At 35.1% G+C, this 26238-nt stretch overlaps 2 protein-coding genes across 3 annotated transcripts in view; one reads left to right on the top strand and one right to left on the bottom strand.

Annotated features, from left to right (window-relative positions):
- Nucleotides 1–18840, bottom strand: cs (citrate synthase). The gene is made up of 11 exons (XM_046869335.1): nucleotides 18650–18840; nucleotides 14423–14470; nucleotides 11983–12090; nucleotides 9016–9081; nucleotides 8677–8808; nucleotides 6257–6445; nucleotides 5852–6051; nucleotides 5231–5360; nucleotides 4579–4680; nucleotides 1096–1305; nucleotides 1–620 (listed from the first exon to the last, which is right to left on the bottom strand). The coding sequence occupies exons 1-11, from the start codon at nucleotides 18698–18700 to the stop codon at nucleotides 450–452; spliced, it is 1407 nt and encodes a 468-aa protein (XP_046725291.1). The 5' UTR covers nucleotides 18701–18840; the 3' UTR covers nucleotides 1–449.
- The window catches only part of racgap1 (Rac GTPase activating protein 1), a 17441-nt gene continuing 9429 nt past the window's right edge, over nucleotides 18227–26238 (top strand). The window contains exons 1-4 of one of the 2 annotated variants that reach the window (XM_046869334.1): nucleotides 18227–18409; nucleotides 24785–24872; nucleotides 25260–25462; nucleotides 25754–25896. In XM_046869334.1, the coding sequence (XP_046725290.1) occupies nucleotides 24788–24872; nucleotides 25260–25462; nucleotides 25754–25896 (431 nt within the window). In that variant the 5' untranslated portion in view covers nucleotides 18227–18409; nucleotides 24785–24787. Of the gene's footprint in view, nucleotides 18410–24201; nucleotides 24367–24784; nucleotides 24873–25259; nucleotides 25463–25753; nucleotides 25897–26238 lie in introns of those variants that run through there. The other variant, XM_046869333.1, reaches the window with a different exon arrangement.

Genomic DNA, 26238 nt, shown 5'->3' on the forward strand with positions numbered 1-26238 from the left:
TATGGGTTTTGCTTTTATTAAAAGAAGGGTATGGCATGAAAAATATTTTAAAATACTACAGTTTTGCTGCAAAGGCTGTGGGGAGGAAAAAACTGTCTCTTTATTGGGAAAACTGTCTGTGTATTCCAATAAATGATGTATGTACACACAAAGCAATCGACTCACTATAAGTAATGAAGTTGTTAGAGTCTTTCCTTGTTTTATGCATCTTAAGTTACCAGGGGGAAAAAAATTATTCAATCTGAATTGGTATTGAACATAAAATGTAGAGAAAAATCAGTGACCGGTTTTCACAAATTTGGACTAAATCTGGAAACTGTCAATTTAACAACAATGTTAAATGGCCCTTTTGATTTTGGTGGAATTTGTTTTTAAGCCCAAAGTCACAACTAAAACTCACAACTAAAGCTTCTGTACCCCATCCTCTCATCTATACTGGCCTGTTCTATCTAGGCTGACTTGGCCCCTACTAGGGTCATAAGTCCATCCGTGCTCATGGACTTGGGACGCTCCAGAGGGAAGCCCAGCGCTCTGCTCCAAATCAGCTGAGCCAGCACACCCAGGGCCCGAGACACACCAAACAGCACTGTGTAGTAGTTCATCTCAGTCATGCTATAATACTACACAAATACACACAAAAAACAAACAAACAAAAACATATAAAATATATTAGGAAATATTTGTTAAGTAGCACTAATAAAATGCATAATACCTTGACAGTAATCAAAAACAAAGATATCAAGAAACAGCTAACAAATGTAAAAACATAATTCGGTACAACAAATGTAATTTAAGCACACCAGATTTGTATTTCTTTGTTGAACCTTAGAAGAAACATATAACTGACGTTTTAAATGATTTATCTATAATCTATCTGCCTTATTATATGTATTGTGCTGTTGTCACACAATTGGTTGATTATATAATTGCATGAATTGGCAGTTATTGATATTACTGTAGACAGAAATTGAATATCTAACTTGTAACTAACACCACCTTTTAAATTACTGATCCAAGAAAAAAAAAACTCAAATAAAAAACAAATAAACCATCATAATCCAGAATCCAGAAAATTAGATTAATATAATTATTCACCTGCAGTAGTACTCCACTGTGAGCATCAACATTGGGCCAAGGGTTCTTGGCCTTGCCCTGCTCCAGTAACACATTGGGCACAATCTTGTAAAGCTGAGAAACCATTTTGAACATGGCATCATTGGGAAGGTGTTTTAAGGCAAATTCTCGCTGACATGTGTAACGTGGGTCTGTCTTCCTCAGAACAGCATGCCCATAGCCAGGCACCACCTAGGACACATAAAATAAAGTTTTGGCACAATAATGGGCTTCAGCTTTCATTGTTCAAAAAGACTTTAGCCATATTTAAAAAAAAAAGGTCTTAGAGAAGATAATGAAAATAACCATCTTTGGAAACAAACACCCCAAAGTTGTTTTTTGTCCAAGCATTTATTGACATACATACATATAAAAAATAAAAATAAATATTATATATATATATAATAAAAAATAAAAAAAAAAAGGACAAATATATGTATAGACACTATTTAAACCTACCTTACCATCCTTTTACTGTGACTGGTGAAAGCATATTTCATCTTTCAGGTAATTATAGTCATGTCTGAGTTTATTTTCTTTTTTGTATTAATTATTTTATATATATATATATATATATATATATATATAAAATAATTAATTTTTTTTTTTTTTATTAATTATTTTATATATATATATATATATATATATATATATATATATATAAAATAATTAATACAAAAAGAAAATAAACTCAGACATGACTATAATTACCTGAAAGATGAAATATGCTTTCACCAGTCACAGTAAAAGGATGGTAAGGTAGGTTTAAATAGTGTCTATACATATATTTTTCCTTTTTTTTTTTTTTTTTTTTAATCAAGCCTGTTAGCTTGTTGCGTTTCTCTGTTCTGTTCTATTTTATAGCATTTGTCTACTACAACAGTTAACTTATCTATTTTCAAATGTAATTTACTGTGGCTTTAAATGTTCAAATGCTTGTTTTCAATGTTTGCATATATCTCCTAATTATTATACAGAATTACAGTTATTATATATATATTATATATCTTCACAATTGAACAAAATGTCTTTTTTAAACAATGTATTATAGTTTATATAATACATTGTTTAAAATATAATACATTGTTTATCTTTTATATAGATTTTTAAGCATGGTTGTCAACTTAGCCTCTGCAAAATACAAGACAAATGTTGATTTACAAAAATTGCTTCACCTTTCATACTCAATGCTGCTTTTTTTTGTTGGTTTTTTTTTGTTTTTTATTTGCATGTCCTGCATACACACCACTATACTATAGGCCAGGGGTCACCAAACTTTTTGACACTGAGAGCTACTTCTTGGGCACTGACTAATGTGAAGGGCTACCAGTTTGATACACAATTCTGAAATAACAAATTTCCTCAATTTACCCTTACAATTTACCCTAATTATATGTTATTATTAACAATTAATAATATTTATCTAGAACAGTGGTATCAAACTCAATTGCACAGGGGGCCAAAACTCAAAGCACACTTTAGGTCACGGGCCGAACAGGATAAACATTTATTTAACACACTAAAATTTGATGTTTTTTTAACATAAATATAAATAAATACAGACAGGAATATTATTCCAAAATAAATAAACTTAAACTTTAAATTAATAGCTCTCCATAAAAATATCTCCTTTCCATATTATACAAGTTAGAAATATGAACATGCTGAGAAAAATCCCTGAACAAATAAATAAAAATTGTGCTTTTAAGTAAACGTTAAAACAACAAATCAAAATTTCTTTGCTCTTATGCATTTTATAAAAAATTATCTTAAACTTTAAATAACTTCAAATATTTTGCTCTCCATAAAAATATCTTCTGTTAAACACCAGACGTCTCACAGCTTCATCATGCAGCTCTTCAGAAACTCTCCCTCAGTAAATAACAGGCTGATGTGACTGATTTCTCCTCTGTTTTCACACCAGCTTCACTTTGTGATTTTGCTCAGGTAAAAAACATCTGCTGAAATGTCAGATTCTTCTTTAACTCTTCTACTTTCTGTATCTTCTTGCCCTGCATTCAGGTTTTTCAGCTTCTCCTCATGTTTTGTCTCGTAGTGCATCTTATATTCAATTGATTAATTACAGCCACATTCACTCCACTAATAAGACACAGGTTTACCAGCAGTAAACATATACTCAGAATCCCATGGGTTTTGAAAGGCTCCGTTTTTAGAATCCACTTTTCTCTTCGCCATTGTGAGGATCTTCACAATAACTGTACAATAGGGTTAAATACATCAACAGAAGCTCGACTTGATTGACACTGGAATGTTCCCAGGTCGCCTCACGTTCAGTAAGGCAGCTGAAGCGCTGCATTATGGGATGTGTAGTTTTTGTTTATCAGCGCTTTATATTGCCGGGACATTAATAACTATAATAATAATAGATCTATATAAAATCATCTCGCGGGACAGATATAATTGCACATCGGGCCGAATTTGACACTGAGTTTGACACCCCTGATCTATGTGAAGACACTGATCATGGTAATGATCTCACAATAATTATCAACAATGATTTAACAAGGTAGGAAACTGATTTTTAAAAAAGGCTCACAGGCGACTCATGTGGTCCTTGAGGGCTTTAAAATGTCTAAATTAAAGATAGTTAAACTCAATATGTGGCCTTTGTACATTTTTATACATATACCCTGAATAAGTTGATCTATACAATGCCAAATATCAGTTGAAGTATGCAATAAACCCAGTTTTAAGTAGTACAACCAGAAAAATAAAGAAAGAATATTAGATCCAACGCTTTTCAAAAGAAAAAAAAGCTTTTTAAAAGTATAAAAAGACAAAAAAAAGTGCACAAAAGATCTACATGTGAGAAACCCAGAAAATGCAGCACATTGTATTTATTAAGCAACTATATTTGGAAACACATGGAAGCAGTTATCTGCTACGTCACAGCATAATTCACACATAGTGTGAATTATAAAGGTCACTACTACTAACCATGTTTCTTGCGCACTTATCATTATAAATCTATTACAACAAATGTGCACACTGATGCAGCACACCAAATCTAAGCTTCAGACTGAGAACTGCACATTTGAATTGAAGCGCACAGGTTCAGACTTTTGTCATTGCCAAGTCTTTCAGATTTTAGGCTGCAATGTACAGTTTCTTTTACTACAGATTGCAGTAAGTTTCATGATAATACCCATGTTAACACTGTCAAATGTCTGTGAAACCTGACTGGCTATAGAAAGCCATGCTTTTTAAATAAACATTTAATCATTACAATGTACAGATTAGTCACATGAGACTAAATATAAGACTTCATATTATGTAGAGAAAAAGGTGCCATGGAATTGGAAACGCTGAGTATTGATATGCGGATATATTTTTTAAAAGATATATTTATAAATCACAGCACTTAAAAAAAAATAAAAAAAAATAAAAAATAAATTAAAATTAAAAATACAAACTAGTAGGTAGATGTTTTCTTAAAATTCTCACCCTGCCTGATTTTAGTGTATTCCAGATGTAATCTCTCATCTTTTCATCTGACACTTCACCACCAAGCTCCTTCTGGAGGGCTGTCAGCCACACAAGCACCTCCTGCAAAAAAATAAAAATAAATCAGACATCTTATAACAGAAGATTCTAAAATACATATTTCATATGCCATTATGTTAAGCTTGAAGGTATGCATTTAAACTGGTTAATTTAATTAATTATCTTCTTCATCCGTCTCCATACCCCCCCACCATTCCTATACATCTGCTTCTTTCAAACCAACTACCTGCATGTCTTCCCTCGCCACATCCATATACCTCCTCCTTGGCCTTTCTCTTTCCCTCCTGCCTGGTGGCTCCATCCTCAGAATTCTTCTACCAATATACCCCATGAAATGATTCATTTCACTTGGTAAATGTGATAAAAGACAAATTTGACATGCTGAAGATGATAACACTAACAGCTTAATTTTGAGTAGAGATGAGGCATAGGCACTAACCCCTAACCTGAGACCTAATTGGTAAATTAGTCAAGATTAAATTAAGCAGAAAATCTGCTAAGAAAAAAGGGAGGAAAAAAACCCCACCAAAATAATGAATCAAGGAACATTCTGAACATTTCTGAGGTAATACTGCTTTACTCAGTCTTGTACCTGGTTAGCGAGTCCATGCAGGGGTCCAGCCAGACCATTCATGGCTGCACTGAAGGAGAGATATGGGTCTGAAAGGGCACTGCCCACCAAGTGACTGGTGTGGGCACTGACATTGCCACCTTCATGGTCACTGAATTAGTGGAGAAAAACACACATGTAGTTTCCATTATTAAATAGTTGTCCTTCTTGCAGTGAAGCAATTTCAATGTGCAAAATTATAAGCTGATTTCAATGTTTAAAACTTATTGTCTTCTAAATATTTTATCTTCAGGAGAAAATGTTTCTCAAGTTTTGCCTTGAGCCCGCAAAAGTTCCATGATTTCATAGTGACATAAAAATAAAGCAAGGGAGTGGACAAAGACAACGATCTGAAATGTGTGCTTGTGTGACAACATAAATCGTTGCACACTTGTGTGACCCCAAAAGTTACAAAACACTGAAAGCACTCACACAAAAAAGTTTTAAACTTTTACGTTTAAACATTTTTCTATTTTCCCGCAACCAATAAACACCAGTCTTCTACTACCTGTGCAGTTTGTAATTTGGCTTCTGAAAAAGACTGTATAATTACTGTATACAACACTGGCTTACTTTTATAACAATAAGTAAAATGTTTATAACCTGTGGATGGTGAGATAGAGTCTCATGAGCTCAGTAAACTGGGGATCATTGTAGCCCAACATGTTAGTGAAATTGTGAGACCAGTCCAGGTTGGAGTCAATAGCTCCAATGCTGCTGCCTTCACGGTACAGGTTGCGGTAGATCTTAGCTGCCACACAAGGAAGCTTGGCAATCAGGTTCATGGAGTCCTCATACACAAACTAAACCAGAAAACAAATTAAGAGACATTAAGTGAATAGAGAACACATAACTTGCCTGCACATTACTTAGCTTCTGCAAATAAATAAACACTTGCCTCCCAGTGATTGCTTTTGTTGACTCTTTCATTTTCTACTCAGTTTTAGCTTTTCACATTACAATGCAAATGTTTTTTTTCTTATAATTAATAATTATAATTATTGTTACCTCCCAGTACTTGCTCTTATGAACTCCCTCAGAGTATGCTCGTGCAAAATTGCTTTCACTATTTAGAGCAGTGACAGCAGCACTAAACTGGGACATAGGATGCAGGTTGGTTGGAAAGTTATCCAACATTGTGACCACATGGGAGGGGAGAGCTGCCCTCTTAGCCCACTCTTTTGACAACCAGTTCACCTGCAGAGACAATAAGTCAGAGTTAAGACTGCTGAAGAATTTTTAATCAACAGAAGCATAGATATAATAATCATTCATCATCATTTCACAGATAATTTAGTGCTCAACGGTTTGGAAAACAATAAATAATCCATTACAATAATATAACCCCAGAAATATGCCTTTTGCAATTCAGTCACATACCATATCAAGACAAATGAAGAGCCAAGACTGACAAGAACAGCCTTTTTAAAAAGACACTTTCTATTGAAAAAACAGAATCAGAAATTATCTCAGGTCACTTACTCATGTACAATAGCGATTGTGTGGTAAATGCATGATCCATGAATGTGTAATCCTGTGCCTTGACTTTTAGCCATGGGTATATGGGATATGGTGCTGATATTTCTTAACCAACTACATATCTTGTCACTCAAACTGAAATATGATTCCAAATCAGAGGTGGAAAAGAGCAAAAATACAGAACTTTCTTATCTTTGCAGATATTTAATAACTAAAGCAACAAAACAAATATATATAAAAAAAAACGATTTTAAATTTTATTTATTTGTCAAACCACTCTTTAACATCCCAGATAAAAGACTTTTATTTTATGCTACTTCATTGGACTTTTTAACATGGTCCTTGCCAATCACAAGATTTAGATTTAGGTTTGTTTGGTCTTGCCCATGGTGGTGGAGAGGTTTGAATGGAAGAGTTCTCTCTTAAAGTGACAGGACTAATTTGGGTCTGTGGGATTCAGAATTCTTGCTGGTTGGTAGGGGATCAAATACTAATTTTACTTAATCAAATTCAAATTAATTTATAACCTTTCTTTTTTTATTTTTTTTATTCTGTCTCTCTCTGTTAAAGTAAGCCTACCATACAAATTCTAGACTGTTCATTTCTTTGTTGGGTAATATCTGCTGTATTTAAATGTCCATGATCGGTGTAATATCGCATAGAGTATATCTTTTTATATGTTCCAAACCGATGCTAAGCTACATGCTGCTAACCAAGTATGCAATTACATGCCTGCAGGCTTGTGTTATTTTTACAATGAAACAGACAAGCAAAATAAGATACAGATAAATAGTAAACAAACTATACGACATTTGTTATTAACTATATATTGTACATTAAAATACATGAAATTACACATACTATTTGAGATTAATTTATGAAGATTCATTTGTTAATTAATTATAAATTATATCTTTAACCTGCAATAAGAAGCAGTATTTATTTATGTGACATAAAAAATTTGAATTAAACAAAACAGTTTTAACTGAAATACATTTTGTTTTTCATTCTGACAGATAGATGGGAATACTGTACAGAGCCAACACCAGGGAACGTGCAAAGTGTAATGTTTGCAATGAAATGGTTAAAATATTGGCCGTTTTTACTGAAGTGTTACCTCAATTGTTTACACTTTGCACGTTTAGATTTAATAATTATTTATGTAGTCGTTTTAGTAGACACAAGGAAAAGCTGCACTAAAACTAATTTACTGAAGTGTTTATTTTGTTTAGTTTTTTTAATACCATAATTTCCAGACTTTTAAGCACACCCAAATATAAGCCGCACCCACTGAATTTTACAAAGATTTTTATTTTGAACATAAATAAGCCGCACCTGTCTATAACCTGTCTACACTGAAACTAATGAACTTTACACGGGCTTTAACAAAAGACAGTGCCTGTTACACGGTGTAAAACCGGGAAAAACCCAGGAAAAATCCATAAATTAGCCGCTTCGTTGTTTAAGCCGCGGGGTTAAAAGCGTGGGGAAAAAAAATGGCTTATAGCCGAGTTTTTTTAATAGTTGCAATAAAACATTTTTTTTATTTGTACAATTCACTTAACTAGTGAATATTTTTGAATGACCACGGATAATGTGTTATAAATATTATGTATTATGTAACAATAAATGTTTCACAAATTTTCGGCCGGTCTCTCATTTTCTGTGATTACGTGCATCATATCAGCCAATTGCCCGGATTGCTTTCCGAATATCGGTATCATGTCAGCCATTAAAAATTCCATATCATTGGACCATTAATGCTGACCAGCTTGGTGCTCCAGGCTGGAGCTGATCAACATGGGTATGTGGAATCGATCTACTTTAAGGGCTATAAAATTGGATGACTTAAATGCCCAAGAAATAGCATGGGACCAATGTCTGTACCTTTGCAAAATGTGTAATGGTTGCCAGAGCTGAATTAGCAAATCTTATAAGCAAACCATTACCTGATCAACAGTGGGCACCTGGCCTGTGACCAACAGCCAGAAGAGTCCTTCAGGCAATGGTTCCTCACCACCTACAGCCTTTGGCAATAGCTGCTGACACTCTGGAATGCTGTAGCCACGAAAACGAATTCCCTAATAAAAAATAAATAAAATAAAAAACAGAAATACTCAGTGCTATACACAGTGAGTGGTCAGATTTATCTGGATATGTAACTTTGATGCTGTCAAATCTGAATAATAGTTAAAGGAATACAGGTCTAAAGTGGTTAAAGTAGTACTGATGCAAATTAGTCAAAAGATCTATGCATCTAGTTAATGCATTACATAACATTCACTTACCTCATCTGGGTCAAGCACAGAAGTCTCATACACTAGGCCCTTCATACCCCTCATCCCTCCATAAACCTGCATTGCAAATTTGTATATTAACATATTAGAGACAATACAAACATCAGTAGTGCTTGCACAATTGAGCACGTGTACATACATTATAGTGTCTAGTGATCGCATAATTACAAAGACAATAAGCATATTTACAGTTTTTTTTTCCTCTTTATTAAAAAAGCTCATATCTATATACAGTATATATATATATATCAAATAAAAATAAAAATCATATATTATAAAGATACAGTTTATAATGTCAAGAGTTTGATGTATAGTGTCCTGAAGACATTTGAGCCCCAAATTCTAAACCTGACCTAAAGTGATAAAACAAAAACCAGATCTAATCAATACAATATTGCTCACTGTGTAATTAAGCATATGTCTAAACATCTTGAATATTATTTAACATATTTTAGATATTGCACATCCACAGAGACACACAAGTCTACCTGCAGTCTTGCAAAGCTGTTGCAAAACCCTTAGAAAAAGTAATACTTACAAAACAATATGTAATACTTATAATTTAAAATTCTGTTACTGTGAGACATGGTATTCTTACATACCATGCCAATACATATCACATACATTTGGACTGCTGTATGGGGACTTCATGAGCCATTGAGATATGTTATTGCAAGATCCTGCAAAAAGTGGTTGTCCTTAAAAAGGAAACAGTTCACGGATACCATGAGTGCCAGCTGGAGGGGAAGTGGTCAAGTATCAGTTTCCAAATAGAGGGCAGTGCTATTGGGCAGGGCCATTGACCTCTGCATCAGTTAGACATAGGAAGAGAGATTTCCCTTTGGAGCAACCTCACAAACATGCTTCATAGAAAAAAATAGTAATCGATGGTCAGCAGTTGGTGGCAGAGAGGGAAGAGATAGAGCCTAAACCATACATACAAAGGCAGGATTCAAACAATCCTGTTTCCTGTGGAGACCATCTCTCACCACCCCAATGCACAGAAATGTTTAAGGAATTTTTTTTTTTTTTTTTTTTTATTTTAACAGGAATTTTAAAGTTCCAGGATTTTGCCTCTGCCCAAGCACATTAATCTTATAGTACACCACTAGAGGTTGACCAATATGGGTTTTTCTCTGGCCAATGCCGATATTTAGAAATCAGAGAAGCCGACGGCCAATATGTGATGTCAATATTTTTTTTTGGACGATATGTTTGGACAATTCCTTATCTTGAAGCAAATTCAGCCAATGGTGATTTATTATCGACCTCTATACACCACAGATACTCCTATGGGTTTTGATGCCCAGCCATACTATTTGCCCGAACACCCAAAAAAAAATAACAAAAAAAACAGGTGATTCAGACATCACAGCTGTGCTCGAGTCCCACCGGACTCAGCCACTTGGTCCTGGTATTCAAGTCCTGGTACACAAGGCTGGAAAAAAGTTCCACTCTGATTTTGCTAATTTGTTCAGAGTCCCAGCAGCTTTCCAGTGGCTCATGAAATCTCCTAACGGACCATTTTAAACAAGCTTTAGCCCAGAGAAGACAGTGGCGTTTCTGGATCACGTTCACTTATATCATCATTATGTTCACAGACAATGATTTCTGGAGGTGCTTTTAAACCTAATTTCCATTACAGAACCATGCCTGTTTTTAATGTAGTGCTGCCTAAAGGCCCAAAGATCCAGAGGTTTATTTGAGACTTCAAAGCACTTTGTAAGTTGTACTTCATCATTATTTCCAAGCTACTTAAACATAACAAATACAATTAGAAAATGTCAGGAGCAGGTGTACACAAGAAAAATTAAGGACCGAGTAGTATTGTTTGAAAAGGTCTGTAGGAGGTCAAAATTCCTGTCATTTTCTTTACATTGTAATAGTTACAGAGTCAGATTTCTTTCAGTTTTTTCAAAAATGTTAAAAACCTGGTTTCAGATTGACCAGCACAAATATGCTTTCTTATAGCTGTTAATGAAATAAACCCATGTACCAAGTTTCCAAAGTTTGGAATCATTTCAAACTAAAACAAAGAAAATACCATAAAATACCATTTTTAAAGTAACTTAAAATGTATTTTTATTTATATAAAGTGCTTTCAAAAAGTTCCTCTGCAGGGGCCGTGTAGAGAGCGTATAGTGTTGCACGTTTTTACAACTGTCAATAAATACACAAATTTAGTGCATGGAAAATTTCAAGCAGATTTTCGGGAGACAAGAAAAACTAAGATTTAATAAATAAATACGAGTGAGAATGATTAAAGGAATAGTTACCCATAATTTACTCTACACAGTCACTGCAGAGGGACTTTTTGAACACAACTGTATTTGTATTTTGATGTAATTTAGCTATTGAATGCATTAAATGGGTTTAGTTTTATTTTATTTATTATATTTAAATAATATTATCAATATTTTTGTAAAAAGAAAAACAAAATATGTTCATTTTAAGAGACCCATCTTGTTTTCTCTCTTATTTAATATTACTCTTTAATAAATAAAAATTACTTCTTATCAGATTACTAGATCAATCGATGGAATAATCGTTAGAATACTCGAACACTAAAATAATAGCAGCAGCCCTAATTTTTTTTGTACTAATCTTGAATTGCATTTTCCAGTACTACTTACTGATAGCATATAATTGCACCCCATTTGTGGACAATGCTACTGTGATTCCAGTTAAAATATGTACATTGTTATATTTAGGTCTTATTCATTTAACAGTAGTCAAACCTTTTAATCCAACCTTATTTTTCTTACCTAATTTAAACATTGAACAAATATTACAATTGCAGCATATGTTTACAATTAACTCTTTTATAAAATATAAACCTACAACCTTCCAATGCCCATACATTCAACTGCATTTTCAACTAGAAAATAACCAAGCATCATAAATCTATGTTCTGCTGAATCGAGCTGAATTTCTAGAGTGAAATAAAAGTTCTCTTACCATATCCACAGTGATTTGACCAATGGTGGTTTTGCCATACTGCTGCCTGAAGTTCTTGACTCTAGACTGTTCTTTGGGAATGAGATCTGCCAGGACATCTTTCAAATTCTGCAAGCATAAACAGGCCAAAATATCAGACTAAAGTATAAAAAAAAATTACAACTGCAAAATCCAAAAGCTAAGACAAACAAAAATAGATTTGATAGCTAAACAAATATATTTGAGACTTGTGGGCAAAAACTTGATCTGCCAAAAATCTTCCCAGATCCCTCAAACTGTAAGAGCATCTCTCAGGTGCACAGCCCACGTTAGAGTTGAGCGGTTTCCAAGTCATCCAAAAATACTGACATGGCACTGACACTGACATACATGACATTGTTTATTTTGAATGTATGCATTGGGTCATTTTCATATTCCTTTTCATCTTCAGCATACTGGTAAGAAAATTAAGGTTTTACAGTAAAATCAACTTGAAGGTATTCATGATTCACTCTACCTTGATAAAAGGGAGAGTTCTAACTGAAGACAAAAAACGAATAGATAAAATCGATAATGAAATTTGTTGTCAACGAATGCCGTTTTGATTAGTTGGGCTGCTCAAGTTACGGTAAGCATGGCGGCAAGATAACACAGAGAGAGTACATGGTGAACCGGCAACAGGAAAAGAAAACGCACTGGTTTCTCGGATGAAGGTGGAACTTCATCTCGGTGAGCAAAAACTGTATAATTCTCATCATGTTAAAATAGTAATGTTTAATGAAGTGTTATTGGGTAAAGTGTTTGTTTGTTAACTTCGGACAGCCGCACTGGATGTGTTCCGTCATAACTCACAAGCATCAGGTTGCGCAATCACCTCGCTCGCGACATAGTGATGGATTCAATTTAATTCTTAGTCACTGTTGTTTTTAGCGAATGCTTATTCAATTGTACACCAATTTTTTTCCCTTTCTTTTTAGGCCTGTTTGCTCCATCATTCCATTCTCTTTTAATAGCATTTGTCTGCTACAAGAGTTAACTTATAGCATGGGTGTCAACTTGCCATCTGCAATAATCATTAAATTTTGATTTACACAATTTACACCTTGCATACTCAAATGCCATTTTTTTGTTTTGTTTTTTACAGAAAGAAACAACCCAGCAAGAGTGAATTTGTCTGAAGGAGAAATCCCCCATGCACTCCTCAACAAGAAGCTACTTTAAGCTTTAAAATGGCTACCGTAATCTTCGGACTATAAAGCGCACCCATATATAAGCCTGAATTTTACAAATATTTTTATTTAACATAACATAAATATGCCGCACCTGTCTATAAGCCGCAGGTGTCTACACTAATGTACTTTACACAGGCTTTAACGAAAGACACGTTACACATGGTGTAACGGGTGAAATATGTTGTGGCTCCTTTAAGAGCAGAGCGGCATTTTGTGAACAGCCTGTTGCCGCATTTTTCCGGTATTACTGCATGTGTTCAAGACGAGGATTATGTCATTATTTTCCAAGAAAAATAAAAAAGCATGAGTTTTGGAAACCTGTCTGTGCTTATATGATTTCTGTTGCAACTGGAGTTAGCGAGCTCTCCCTTCACCCAGACTCAACGCGCTACAACGGCTTGTATCTAAACAGTAGCCGACCAAGAAAGTCATTGTTCACTGTCTTCCTCCTTCCTTTCACAGCTATTTCTCTCGGGAGTTTATCTTTTGGCATCGTCGTGCGTTTTAAAAAAACTTTTTCTCCTGATGCCCTGCAGCTCAGAACACAGGTGAGGTGCGTGTTTTTGTTTCCGTTCGGAAATTTCATTGGTCTAATGTTATGTCACCCAGTTTTTTGGCTTGAAGTTTGTGAAACCGGGAAAAACCCGGGAAAAATTCATAAATTAGCCGCTTCGTTGTTTAAGCCGTGGGGTTCAAAACGTAGGAAAAAAGTAGCGGCTTATAGTCTGAAAAATACGGTCCATTAAAGAGATATAAACTCAATATATGGCTTTTGCATTTTTTTAAGTACACTTATATGCATAAACACCCTGAACTAGGGTTGTATATAGTAATAATATGCAAAAGTCTTTTTAAAGTTGTTTATAGGCATTTATTTCCGTCTACAGTTGATTGAGATTTTGGCTGAGATCTTTTACGCACAGTGAATCTTGGTAATGTCACCTTGAGATATGCCTACATCATCAGGGTAGAAAAACATGGACATTTTATACATTCCTGTACTGAAGCAACCCCAGATCATAACAGCAATGTCTGTTGTTTAGTCACAATCCTTTCATCACACAAAGACATCAGATCACAATAAAAAAATATTTTATTTTCCTCCGTTTAAATTCTTTCAACCTACTACTTCTATTACCATTCACCTCAATAAATACCTGTGACCCAAAGTGTGCATGCCATTGCCAATGTGGGGTGGCAGAATGCTGATGCATTGCTGAGATTCTTACCGTAGATGCGCTAACATTTCTGGCAGTCAAAGCAATACCTGCTGCATTCTGGAAAAGAACAGTAAAAAAAAAAAAAATTACATCATGAACCATATATAATGAATGCTACAAAACAAAAAAAAAACAAAAAAAATTTGAACCTAGTGTAAAAGAAAAGCTGCTGTTTCTGTGCAGAAAAATAAGGCCATGTGCAAAATGCAAGATAGACAGACAGACAGACAGACAGACAGACAGACAGACAGACAGATGTGATTTTGCACTGCAACTAGAGCTTATGTCAGACCTCACGATTGCACTGGGTAAACCAGTGCATTATTAGTGAGCAATATTTTTCCATATGAACATTTTTTCTCTCTCTCTTTTTAATATATATTTGTTGTGTTGTTACATACAGCATGAGCCAGTAACTGTCAATATTCAAATATATGCCTCAGTCCTAATAAGTGCCTCAAAATAGAGCTGTTATTGTTGACCTGGTGTAGACCAGTTAGTGTAACTGGTCTAAGCCTGACTTAAAACAATGTTCATATGTAAGCTTGTATCAAAAACTTAAGGAGGCAACAGCCTGCTGGTGTGACAGTCATTGAAACTGAGAAGAAATTCCAGCCGAATGGTTGACAGCTACTCAAGTTTAAAAATAATCTTCTAAGACATGCAGTCTTCCAGCTCAGACTTTCTATTCAGTGTTCAATCTTCAGGAACAACCTGTGTGTGCTGGAATGCTTTATCACCCATTCAGGGAAACAATATCACTGTAATAATTGACTGTCTAAATGTGAGTGTGCAAATTACAAATTTGGTACGGTTAGGGGGAAGAAATGCAAAACAAAATAACTTTTTTTATTAACGCAAATTATTATTAACATTTGTGAACAACAGTTTACATTTGTAAAACAATTTAAAATAAAATGTGTGCTTGGATAAATATATAATATTAATATTTTATAAAAAAAATATATAAAATTGAAATTATCAAATTAATGCACGATTAACGATTATTATATTGATTAAATTGAATAATCAATTGGCACAAATTAAATTAAATTTAACAAATGTATTTAATTCAATAGTATACAGTTTTGTTAGACTGGATAGTACAGCTGTGCATGTAAGTGTGTGTTTTACATTTAATATTTAATTTTCTAAAGATATTTTCTTCTAAACTATTCTACTTATTTCAGCATACTTTGACAAATGTCTTAATTTCTTCCATCCTTCATTTATTCACTCCCACGATATGTGGAATTTGCAGGATTTTCTCCTTTTAAAATAAATACTTGAAGCTGAACATAAAACTCAAAAGAATCCATCTCACTAGACTGCTGTAAAAACAGAAGTGGCAATGATTTCGCACATTCGCAAAATAACTCCTCGTATTTCAGTGCACTAAAAATCATTATTCCAGTACGGCGTGAGAAGCCACAGATACACTGCGCTAACTCTGGGTGATGTGTATGTTTTCAAGCGTGATAAAAAAAACAAAACAAAACAAATAACAATCAAAAAGCAAGGCGGAGAGTAGACAAACTTGCAGCCGGCCACTCAATACATTCATGATGGAACTATGATTTGAACTATGATGTTCCGCATAAAAAGGATTACATTTGTGTAGTGATACACCACTACATTATAGCGCACTAAAAATAAACAATATTAATACAAAATTTAAAAAAAATATATATCACTCTAGAATCGAAAATGTGCATGTTTTAGACTAAAACGGACATCAGGTGTTTATTGTTAGTTAGTTACACTATAATTTACTGCCATGTCAGCTACTAAGGCTATCTTCATGGCAAGAACAGTTTAAAAGATCAAAAATATCCTAAAATCACAAAGAAATAAATATAGACAAATTAAATGAAATGTTTTACATTAATACATGACAGAAATTCTAAAACTTTTTCTGATCAAGTGTTTATTGTAACAGCAAGGCCAATTGCTGTTACTACACACTGAAAGATGGGGTTTGAGATCAACATTTATGGCATTTAGCAGATGCCCTTATCCAGAGCAACTTAAAATTTGTCATTTATATACCCAAGCTGTTGAGGGTTAAGGGCCTTGCTTAAGGGCCAAACATTATTATGCCTCCATCAGTCATCAAGAAAGGATCTGCTCATCATCAACAATATATAAACTCATCTGTCAAGTACACTGGTGGTATTGTCATAGCTTGGACTTGCATGGACACTTTTCTAAAAGGCTCGTTAATATTGATTGATAGTGCGTCTTATGAGTATCGCAGGAGAATGCATACAGATATCTACAGAACCATGCCTGCCAATTTACAATTCCATTACCAACCTGTGGAGATAATACAAAACCACTCGCAAGCAGACTGCAAGGCCAATTTTCCATTTTATGATCTTGTGGCAATGAATGGTGGTGGAGTTATCAGCATTCCATCTGGCAGGCAAGAGAGCAGAACTCTGTTTCTTTTCAGTGTCTGTTTCCTGTTCCTGCTTCCAACTAGCACAACTCGTAATATTGTTTCCCCTGATCATCTTAAATAAAATAATGGGGATGTTGACCATTTTCAGTAGATATTTTAAAAATAATGTGTGATGGTGGGACTAATTTCAGGATTATTTTACACATTTGCTGTATCTTAACCAAGGGATGTCACCAAATATATTATATTTAACTCTATTTAACTTTTCCTGGTTTAAACTGTGACCAAAAAAAAAGCATAACCATGTTTTAGGTCACTATGCATGTCTTTACCATGTTTAAGCTAACTGCAATAATTCTTTTGAATAGAGTAGATGCAAGTATGCAACTCTACGATTGCGTGCAAGTATGAGGGAGTTGTTTAGAATCGTTTGTTGTCGAAGACCAATTGGTGCTGATTTTAGGAACAATATCCTAGACAAGAGAGGGTAATTTCTTAATAGGTAATTTTGCTATGTAGCTTTGCTGAGGAAAAAAATGCATCCATCTAAACCAGAGAAGCCCAAACTAGGGCCTGTATGACAAAAATTACCCATGGTGATCTTTGATTTGAACTGCCATTCCATAAATGAAAACAAAAGAAAAGGTTTGCATTTGGAAAAACTTTTGAAAAATAAGGACCAACTTCATGTCCCTCATTAGATGTCACTGAATAGCAGATTGTTTCTCACTGTACTAGTTTCACTGAACTACAACTTTGAAAATAATACTAGGTTAGTTAATCAGACTACAGAGTCACTTTCAAATTTTTAAGTATTATGGAATCATAAATGCAAGGAACCATGGCACCTCTGATTTAAACATGTGCCTGTTCTTTTTCTTGAGATGCCAAGGACATCAGTGTTCAGGAGTCCAAGGCAATGATGACATTTCCATCTCTTCTGTCGATAGGAAAGAGATTAGCTAATGCACAGCAATCAGAGGTCTTCCCTAAGTGAAAATGTGACGTCATTATAGGCGTGTTTTTAAGGGAGAAACAAAGGGCACAATCACCTAAGCTGCTTGATTACTCCATAGATAATACATCATTAGAACAAATCTACTGATTCTCCACAAACACAGGCCGAACCAAGACTGTTGGATCAGGAGTTACAGAAGAGCCCTGAATTGCAATTATTTTGCAACTAGCCGACAATAGAGGGTTAAGAGAAAATATTAAAAGGTCACGTCAGTCAGCCACCACGTGAAACTGATGTGACACAAAAACGAGACGTTCGAAAACTTAATACCATTTAATAATGAACACACCTTTATACGGCTAGCTAGCATACAGCCTGTGGGCTCCCTGGTGACGTCACGGTATTTGACCAGCTAACTCTGCTAGCTAGCAAAGTAACCCGTGATAAATGCCAAATTGCCAGGTGTTACCCATAAGCAGGACAGGACAAAGACAGAACGAAAGGCTCTAAGACGTTAAACATTAGTAAAATCACACAAACAGCGTTAAGGTTCAGACAACGTTCGCGAGATGCGACGGCGATTGCTAGCATAAGCTAACTAAAAGCGATATATTCACCCTCAGTTCAGCAGCCGGTGAGACACAATGAATTTCTAAGTGCTTCACATGATAGCTAGCGTTAGCTACTTATATCTGCCCGAATATATTCTATTATATTCTTTAAACTGTAGGATGCATGCTGTGAACAAATCCACTGATAGTGCAGAATTATTAAAAAGAATACTATAAAGAATGCATATAACGAAAAGAGCAGCTAAACGGAGCTAGCCTGTCGGCCTATTGGGTAGAAATCGGATAAAGTTACTAATTCTTACCTTTGAAGAAAGAAGCCTATGGGCCAACCTGCTAATGGTAAGAAAAGACATAATGTTTCTATTAATAATTGTGTTTCTATAAGTAGGTATTAGTAAATCGTGTGGATCACACCGCTGCTGGCGCGCCGCGGAACTGAGCTGAGCTGAAGGTGCCCCTACAGTGGCTAGAGTGAAGGTTGAAAAAGACACTCGGACTCGAAAGTAGTCGTGGGCTGAATCCCAAATGGCTCCATATTGAGCATGTAGTGCACTAACTACGTCACAAAGGAAAGTAGTTCACACCATGTATAGTGCGCATTGAAGTAGGAAGTAGTGAACCATCTAGGGTTCATCCGCATTGTGGATTGGTTGGGGTCTGGTTTACTGGAGACTTCATAAAGCACCAGTATTCGCAGGTCTGATATAGAACTGCATTTCATTGGCTGTAGACAGCTGCTGTCTTGGTCCTATTCTATGAAGCCCATTTTGGCTTTTGAAGAGGTGTTCTTGCATGCGCCTGAAATATAATGCGATTAAACTGTTATAAGAATTATTTCTTTACCAAATAGAAAATGTGCACATAAACACATACAATTTAATTTCGAGTTATCGAGTTGATTTGATAAGGTGCTACCTGAATTGCGCTTGTACTTTAACATCTAGCCTGAGTGCAAGCAAGAATGTAAATCTTTGACTTTCCAGAATTTTAGCGGCGTCCCAATTTTTAACGATTTCATCAAGTAGCTATAAGAAATTCCCAGGAGATTATACGCGTTGATTGACACTCCGTTTGCTCTCGCAGCCCTGCGCTTCCAGTAGAACCCAGTAGTTTAGTAAATTGGGACAGGCAACTTTAGCAAATTTTTCTAAAACTAAAAATGTTCCCATGCTTATAAAGTCATATTTACTCACATCCTAATGTTCATTTTATTCAAATAAGCCTCCACATTAAGTGAATATACAGTGTGTGTATATATAAGCATGGGAACATTTTTAGTTTTAGAAAAATTTGCTAAAGTTGCCTGTCCCACTTTACTAAGCTACTGGGTTCTACTGGGTTCTACTGGAAGCGCGGGGCTGCGAGAGCAAACATTGTGTCAATCAACGCGTATAATCTCCTGGGAATTTCTTATAGCTACTTGATGAAATCGTTTATATAATATATATACACACATACAGTGGAACCCGGTTATCTCGACCTCGGTTAACTCGACAACCCTATTAAGTCGACGTTTTTGAAGTGGAACCGCCAAATTCTTGCTTGGTCTAAGCATTTTTTATCGGTTATGTTGACTTTTTTTATGTTGCCGAACCCTGATATCTCGAGCACAAGGGGGGGAAAATTTGCCATTTAACGTCGGTTATCTCGGTGCAGCCGCAGAAGAACTCGCGGAAGTGGCGGAAAAATCAAGGCTTACAGCTGCTACAGGTGTTGTATTGTATACTGGTGAATCTCTGCTGTTAGTTAGTGCACATATGCCTTTTGTTGTTAAATGTTATGCGATGAACGGGAGGTGAAAGTAGAAGCGTGGCGCTGAACAGCACACGGGAGAACGTGGGATGAGCAGCAAAATCATAGAATGAACACCGGCAGGATCGGGGGGAATCCACGATGCGCTTTGGGAAGAAAAGAGCAGCCTTTGAGAGAGTGCCGGTGGGAAGACACGTACCGGGATACGCATGAGTGATAACAACGACCGCCGTGAACCAACATATACCAACAATAACGGACAGTGAGAGTGTGGAAGTTTAAATAGGAGCTGGTGATGATGCTAAACGAGCACCATATGTGCGCGATTGAAGCCAAGAGCTTCAGAAAAAGCGGCCGAGAAAGCACCTGCTACTCCGAAGGGGGCCGAAGGGGACGTGGCAGGTGGATTCCTGACAGTTAACAAACATGTACTGTATGTATTTTTTTTTTTAGCATGCCTTCATCAAACAAATCACGGCAACAATGTTGTGTAAAAAAAACCTTCAGAAACACGTGCATGCACATTCTCATTTAATAACGCACATCATGTACATAAAGAAATTTCAAGCACGTTAATATACTGCCGCCATTTTGATTTTCGTTTATCTCGATCATCGGTTATCTCAATGCTTTTTGGCAACCCCCTAGGACATCGACATAACCGGGTTCCACTGTATATATAATATACAACTGTTAACAAGAGGACAGTTTTGTGCTTTTGCTTTTGGCCTAAAAGAAAAAAAGTTTTAAATGCAAAGGAGGGAGAATTTTAAATTTTCAATAACATATCTTCTCTTTATATACAGTGTATATATATATATATATAAGTGAACACACAAAATAAATAATAAATAAATCTCATCTGATAAAATTGCTGCATCAATAACTACATTAATATCTCTTGCTGTAGACTCTCTCCATCACCTTCTAAACGAGTGAGAAAGGGTGCTATCCAATGTCATTCAAAAGTGATAATTGTCTAATGAGCAACGTTTACATTTTGCATTTAACAAAATATTTATGGACACAAGTATTTCAATGAAAGATGTGCTGAAGTTAAAAATTTCAAAGTATAACAGCTATATTTACAACTCTTTTGAAAAATATTCTACTATCATGCATTTACATTTCATCTAAGCAGCATTGTACATGTGTACATCTGAAAGAGGAATAAGGATTCACAACTAGGAGATCTATCTCTGACAAGAAAATGAGCCAAAAATATATGTAGTTGTGATGTTTAGCTTAAATTCATCACTGTATTAAGTGTAACAACTGTTAACAACAGGACAATTTTGTGCTTTTGCACAAGAAGGTGGCCTAAAAAAAAAAAGTTTTAAATGCAAAGGAAGGAGAATTTTTAATTTTCAATAACATATCTTCTCTCTGTAGACCTGATTTCACATCAAGGTTGAGAAGTTTTGGTAGCCATTTTTCTACTAACTGCATTAGAATCGAAGACCAGTAGCTGAAAATAAATATTAAATAAAATTTAAGTTTATTTGGATAGCGCTTTCAGAAATTTACATTGTCTCCATAGCAGCTTTATAATAAATATGTTAGGAATATACATTGTAAATTATTTATTTATTTATATATAGATAAATAGGTTAGGAATATACATTGTACATTTATAAGTTTGTCCTAATACATTTATATCTAATAAGCCAGCCAGTAGCAGCAGTAGCAAAGAAAAACTTCCTGAAATGGATGAGTTAAAATGAATAAGAAACCTTGAGTGGAACCAGATTCAGAAAGGGAACCCCTCCTCATATGGGTGGCACCTAATTTTCATTCATGATAGTTTTATCAGTGAATATATCTCTCTCTCTCTCTCTCTCTCTCTCTCTCTCTCTCTCTCTCTCTCTCTCTCTCATAAGTTGCTTAGTAACTTTATAGATCTTTAGGCTGTTCATGTCGAACCATAGTTAGCAGCACCTAGTGGTCTCCAGTAGACTATGTAAACTGAATAAGACAGAGGTGACATGATCACATTTCCTAGGTCTGGTAAGGCCTCTAGCTGCCTGAAGCATCCACACAAAAAGGCATTACAACAGTCCAATCTTAACATACCAAAAGTATGAACTACTCTTTCTGCGTCATGTAACTTATTATATTTCATATTTTAGCAATATTTCTGAGATGGAAGAAGGCTATACTAGTAATGTTATCTCCAGTATATGAACCTTAAAAAAGACTAGATTCAAAATTCACATCAAGGTCTTTTACTGCTGCACATGATAAGTCAGAAGGACCATCCATAAATATTATTTAATCGTAAAGCTTCTAGCTGCATCAAGTCCTAGTAAATGTACTTCCATCTTATCAGAATTTATTAGTAGGAAGTTAATTAGCATTCCCTGTCTAATGTCCTTTACAAATACCTCAATATTTTTAAGTTAATGTCTCTTGTGTGGCTTTGCTGAAACATACAATTGAATCTGAATAATTTCACACAGCAGTAGCATTTAAAAATAAAAATGCAGTGGGCCTAATAAAGATCCTTGCGGGACACCAAACTTTACCTCAGTAAGTGTAGAGGTGTCAGATAAAGCCTTATCCAGGAGAGAGCTGTTCCCTTCATTTCAACATTCTTTAGTCTTACAAAGAGAATATTATGATCAGTGGTATCAAAACTTCTTCATATACAAGCAAGCAGTCACAGCCCTGATCAGAGTTCAGTAGCAGGCCAGTTACCACTTTAACTAGTATTGTCTCTGTGCAATGATGAGGCCTAAATTCTGACTGAAACATTTTATTAATGTTTTCTGTGTAGCTATTAGCATAACTGATATGCTACAATCTTTTCTAGGATCTTGGAAATAAGATATTGGACTATGGTTGAACAGCTGACAGGGGTTGAGGTCAATGTTTTTTAATTAGGGGGTTGATAAATAAACAAATTAAGTACATAACCATTGATAAGAATGTATTATTATTATTATTATTATTATTTTTATTATTATTATTATTATTAATATTATTATTATAATTATTATATAATTTATTATTATAACAGGTTCAAATACTTCTGGAATTATCTGTTTGAAGAAACATGTAGGATGTACTGTTTTCTGCTGTTTAGCACTAAATGTTGTTTGCAAACATTTGCACAGGCTCCTTATGTAGTCCTGTGAATAATGTAATCTAAATGTATTATACAACTACTTGTTCTTTGCTAATCTAATGGAACATACAGCTCAGGGGAAAATAAAGACATAGACATGGCCAACATATAATAAGGGGAAAATTGTGCGTCTTGTTATATCTCTCTTAAAAGTTTCAGAAATTAATTCTCATTAATTTTGCGTCCTTAAGAGGAAAGATTCTTGTATATAAAAACCTGCTCTGAGATTCAGTTAATGCATTTGCTATATAAATGTCAAAGAAAGTACACTGCAGGGCAGACCCTTACAACTATTTCAGTGGGAATAAGTGCTGTCCTCGCATATGTTTTTGTAATAAATATCTATAGACAAGGTTTGTTAGCTTGATCTATTTTCTCACCTAGGGAAATAAACTGTTTGTCCTAGTTTGTTTTGTTATCCAGTATTAATTTATGTCAGCACCTTGGTCCTGAAGAACTATCAAGGTTCTATATATATATATATATATATATATATATATATATATATATATAGTAATAACTTCATGGTGTGACTGATCAACTTTATTCCCCTGTAGTTACTGCAGGTCTGCACATCTCCCTTATGCTTAAAGATCGGTACCAGCACACTTCTTCTCCATTCCTCAGGCATCTTTTCACCTTCCAAAATCAAGTTAATAAAATTAAATTAACTATTTAAATATTTTTTTACGTATTAACGTTTTTAGTGCCACCTACAGGAAATACGACGGTACTGTCCGCGTGCACGCGAAGGGGGGTTGATTTCAGACCGGGGGTTTAAATTAGGCACAACATTGGTTTAAATAACATAAGCATAGTTATGTTACAATAAATACGAAGACTGCACGGAAAATCCGAGCTCCGACTTCCTACTTCCACGCTAAGACTAGTAAGGTAGTTGACTCGGCCCTTACGCGTTACGTCATTTCGCTGACGTCTGTGTGGCTTTTAATCCTCATTGGCTAGCGGGTAAATTTGAAATGCAACCAGTTCCGATGTTAAGGCGCTAGTAACAAACTCAACTGAAGACAGATTCGGATGGAACGACCGTTAAAGGTGGACACTTAATCGACCTTTTTTGCAAAAGCGTCCAAATAAAAACCAAACAACAGCAACAATTGGCGTGGACGCGACACTTGTGTAAGTTACTGCATTTACAAAATGATTATAAAGCGTTTCTTATTTGAGATTTTGATCAGCAAATAGCTGCTCTCTTTTATAACGCGTTATTAGGAGTCTACCGAGACAACTCTAAGGTGTTCATATAACAGTATTAGTGATCACCAGCCAGGTTATTTATATGTACATGTGAATGATTCGGTAACCAAATGTAGTCGTGGTGAGTTGGAATAGTTTGACTTGGAAAACTAAATAACAAACGGGTTAACTGATGGATTAGCAAACTAGCAATTTAGTTAAACTTGTTACATTTCTATCTGCCGACCATGCAGTTGGCAGCCCCATTGTATCAGTACTCTGAACCAGCTGAATTTTGCAGTTATTGTTCATTAGAGTTTACATCATGTTTTATGGTTCCGTTTCTCTTTGTCCCGTGTAGATCATGGAGACCGCAGTAATGAACCTTCACAGTTTGTTTGAGAATCTTCGCGGCCACGTCGAGGTCCTCAATGACAGTATTGAGCCCCGTGAGTGATTCAGCAAGTATTCATCATTCACAAGTGTCTACTGAGAACAGCATTTCTTAGCAAATTCTTAGCATTTTTTTGCGTTTTGTAAAGTTTGTAACTAACTCTATTCAAATATTAGCCTAATTATTTCAATATGTATTAAAATTATACTTTGCCTACCAATACAGCCCTGGAGCTTTTAATGTATTCATACTACTGTGCAAACACATTAGAGCCTGTTTTTAAAATGTTGACATGCTTTGTTAATTTTACTTTATCAATATCTACTTTTAGTGATGAGTTGAACACATTCAAATAACAAGACAAAGAAAACAGAGAGGCCCTAGTTATACTTCTCTACTTTGACTTGGGGAAAAAAAACACTTTCTTTTGCACATTTTCTAGAGTTTATTCAGATGGCACTGAATTTTGAGGACTGTCGTCGTAAATGGCTGAGAGTGGAGCAGGATTTGGCCTCTTGTAAGGAGGTGCTTGCTAAAGCAGAGACTGAGAGGGGTGCACTGGAAGTCAAGTTAAAGCATGCTCGCAACCAAGTGGACGTAGAAATCCGCAGAAGACAAAAAGCTGAATCAGATTGCGAAAAAATGGTATGAGCTAGTAAATATACCTTACTAAGAGCACAATGTCTTTTTGTTTAAACAGTCTAGAAAATAAAATAGCCAAAGTCAAGATAATAATTGTTTAAATGATGATTGTGTGTGTGTGTGTATATATGTGTATATATATATATATATATATATATATATATATATATATATATTATATTATATTATATTATATTATATTATTTTATTTATTTATTTTTTTGACCTGTGTGTGTGTGTATAGACACAAGTCATAAAAGGGCTTCATTCAGTAGTTCTTTGCTTTGTGTGTAGGATCGTCAGATTCAACTCATTCGAGATCTGTTGGTCACTGAGGGTTCTAGTACCAGTATCCAGCTAAATGATGAGCAACGGTCAGCTCTTGCTTTCCTCAATGCACGGTCACAAGCACCAGCCAATCTTAACAGCAGTCGAAGGTGAGTAGAGACACTGTGCATGAAAGGTGTTTTTTCTTTCTCTCCTGCTTTTTCATAAGAGCATTATACCTGAGCATGAGTACTCTTCACTGAAGCTATAGCAGCTGGATTGGTATCTGTTTGAATTATCACTTGATGCATTCAACTTCAGTCAACTGTCCATGTTTATAATGAATATTTAATGGATTTTAAAATGTATAACAATTCTTTATGTTGGCCACTGAGCTTTTTGTGCTGCTTGTTTACAAATGCATTGTACAGGTGGGATTAGCCATCCCAATATGAAAGAGAGATTCACTGACTTTCAATGAGATTTCACTGGCTTAATGCAACATTTCCAAG

This window comes from Silurus meridionalis, chromosome 16 (assembly GCF_014805685.1).
Source record: "Silurus meridionalis isolate SWU-2019-XX chromosome 16, ASM1480568v1, whole genome shotgun sequence".
In the NCBI taxonomy this organism is placed as follows: Eukaryota; Metazoa; Chordata; class Actinopteri; order Siluriformes; family Siluridae; genus Silurus; species Silurus meridionalis.

Coding starts and splice junctions, on each gene's coding strand:
- cs (XM_046869335.1), bottom strand. CDS start 18,700: ATGTCTTTTCTTACCATTAGCAGGTTGGCCCATAGGCTTCTTTCTTCA. Junction 9,082..11,982: donor GTCAAATCACTGTGGATATG/GTAAGAGAACTT, acceptor TTTGCAATGCAG/GTTTATGGAGGGATGAGGGG. Junction 1,306..4,578: donor ATACACTAAAATCAGGCAGG/GTGAGAATTTTA, acceptor TATGTGTCCTAG/GTGGTGCCTGGCTATGGGCA.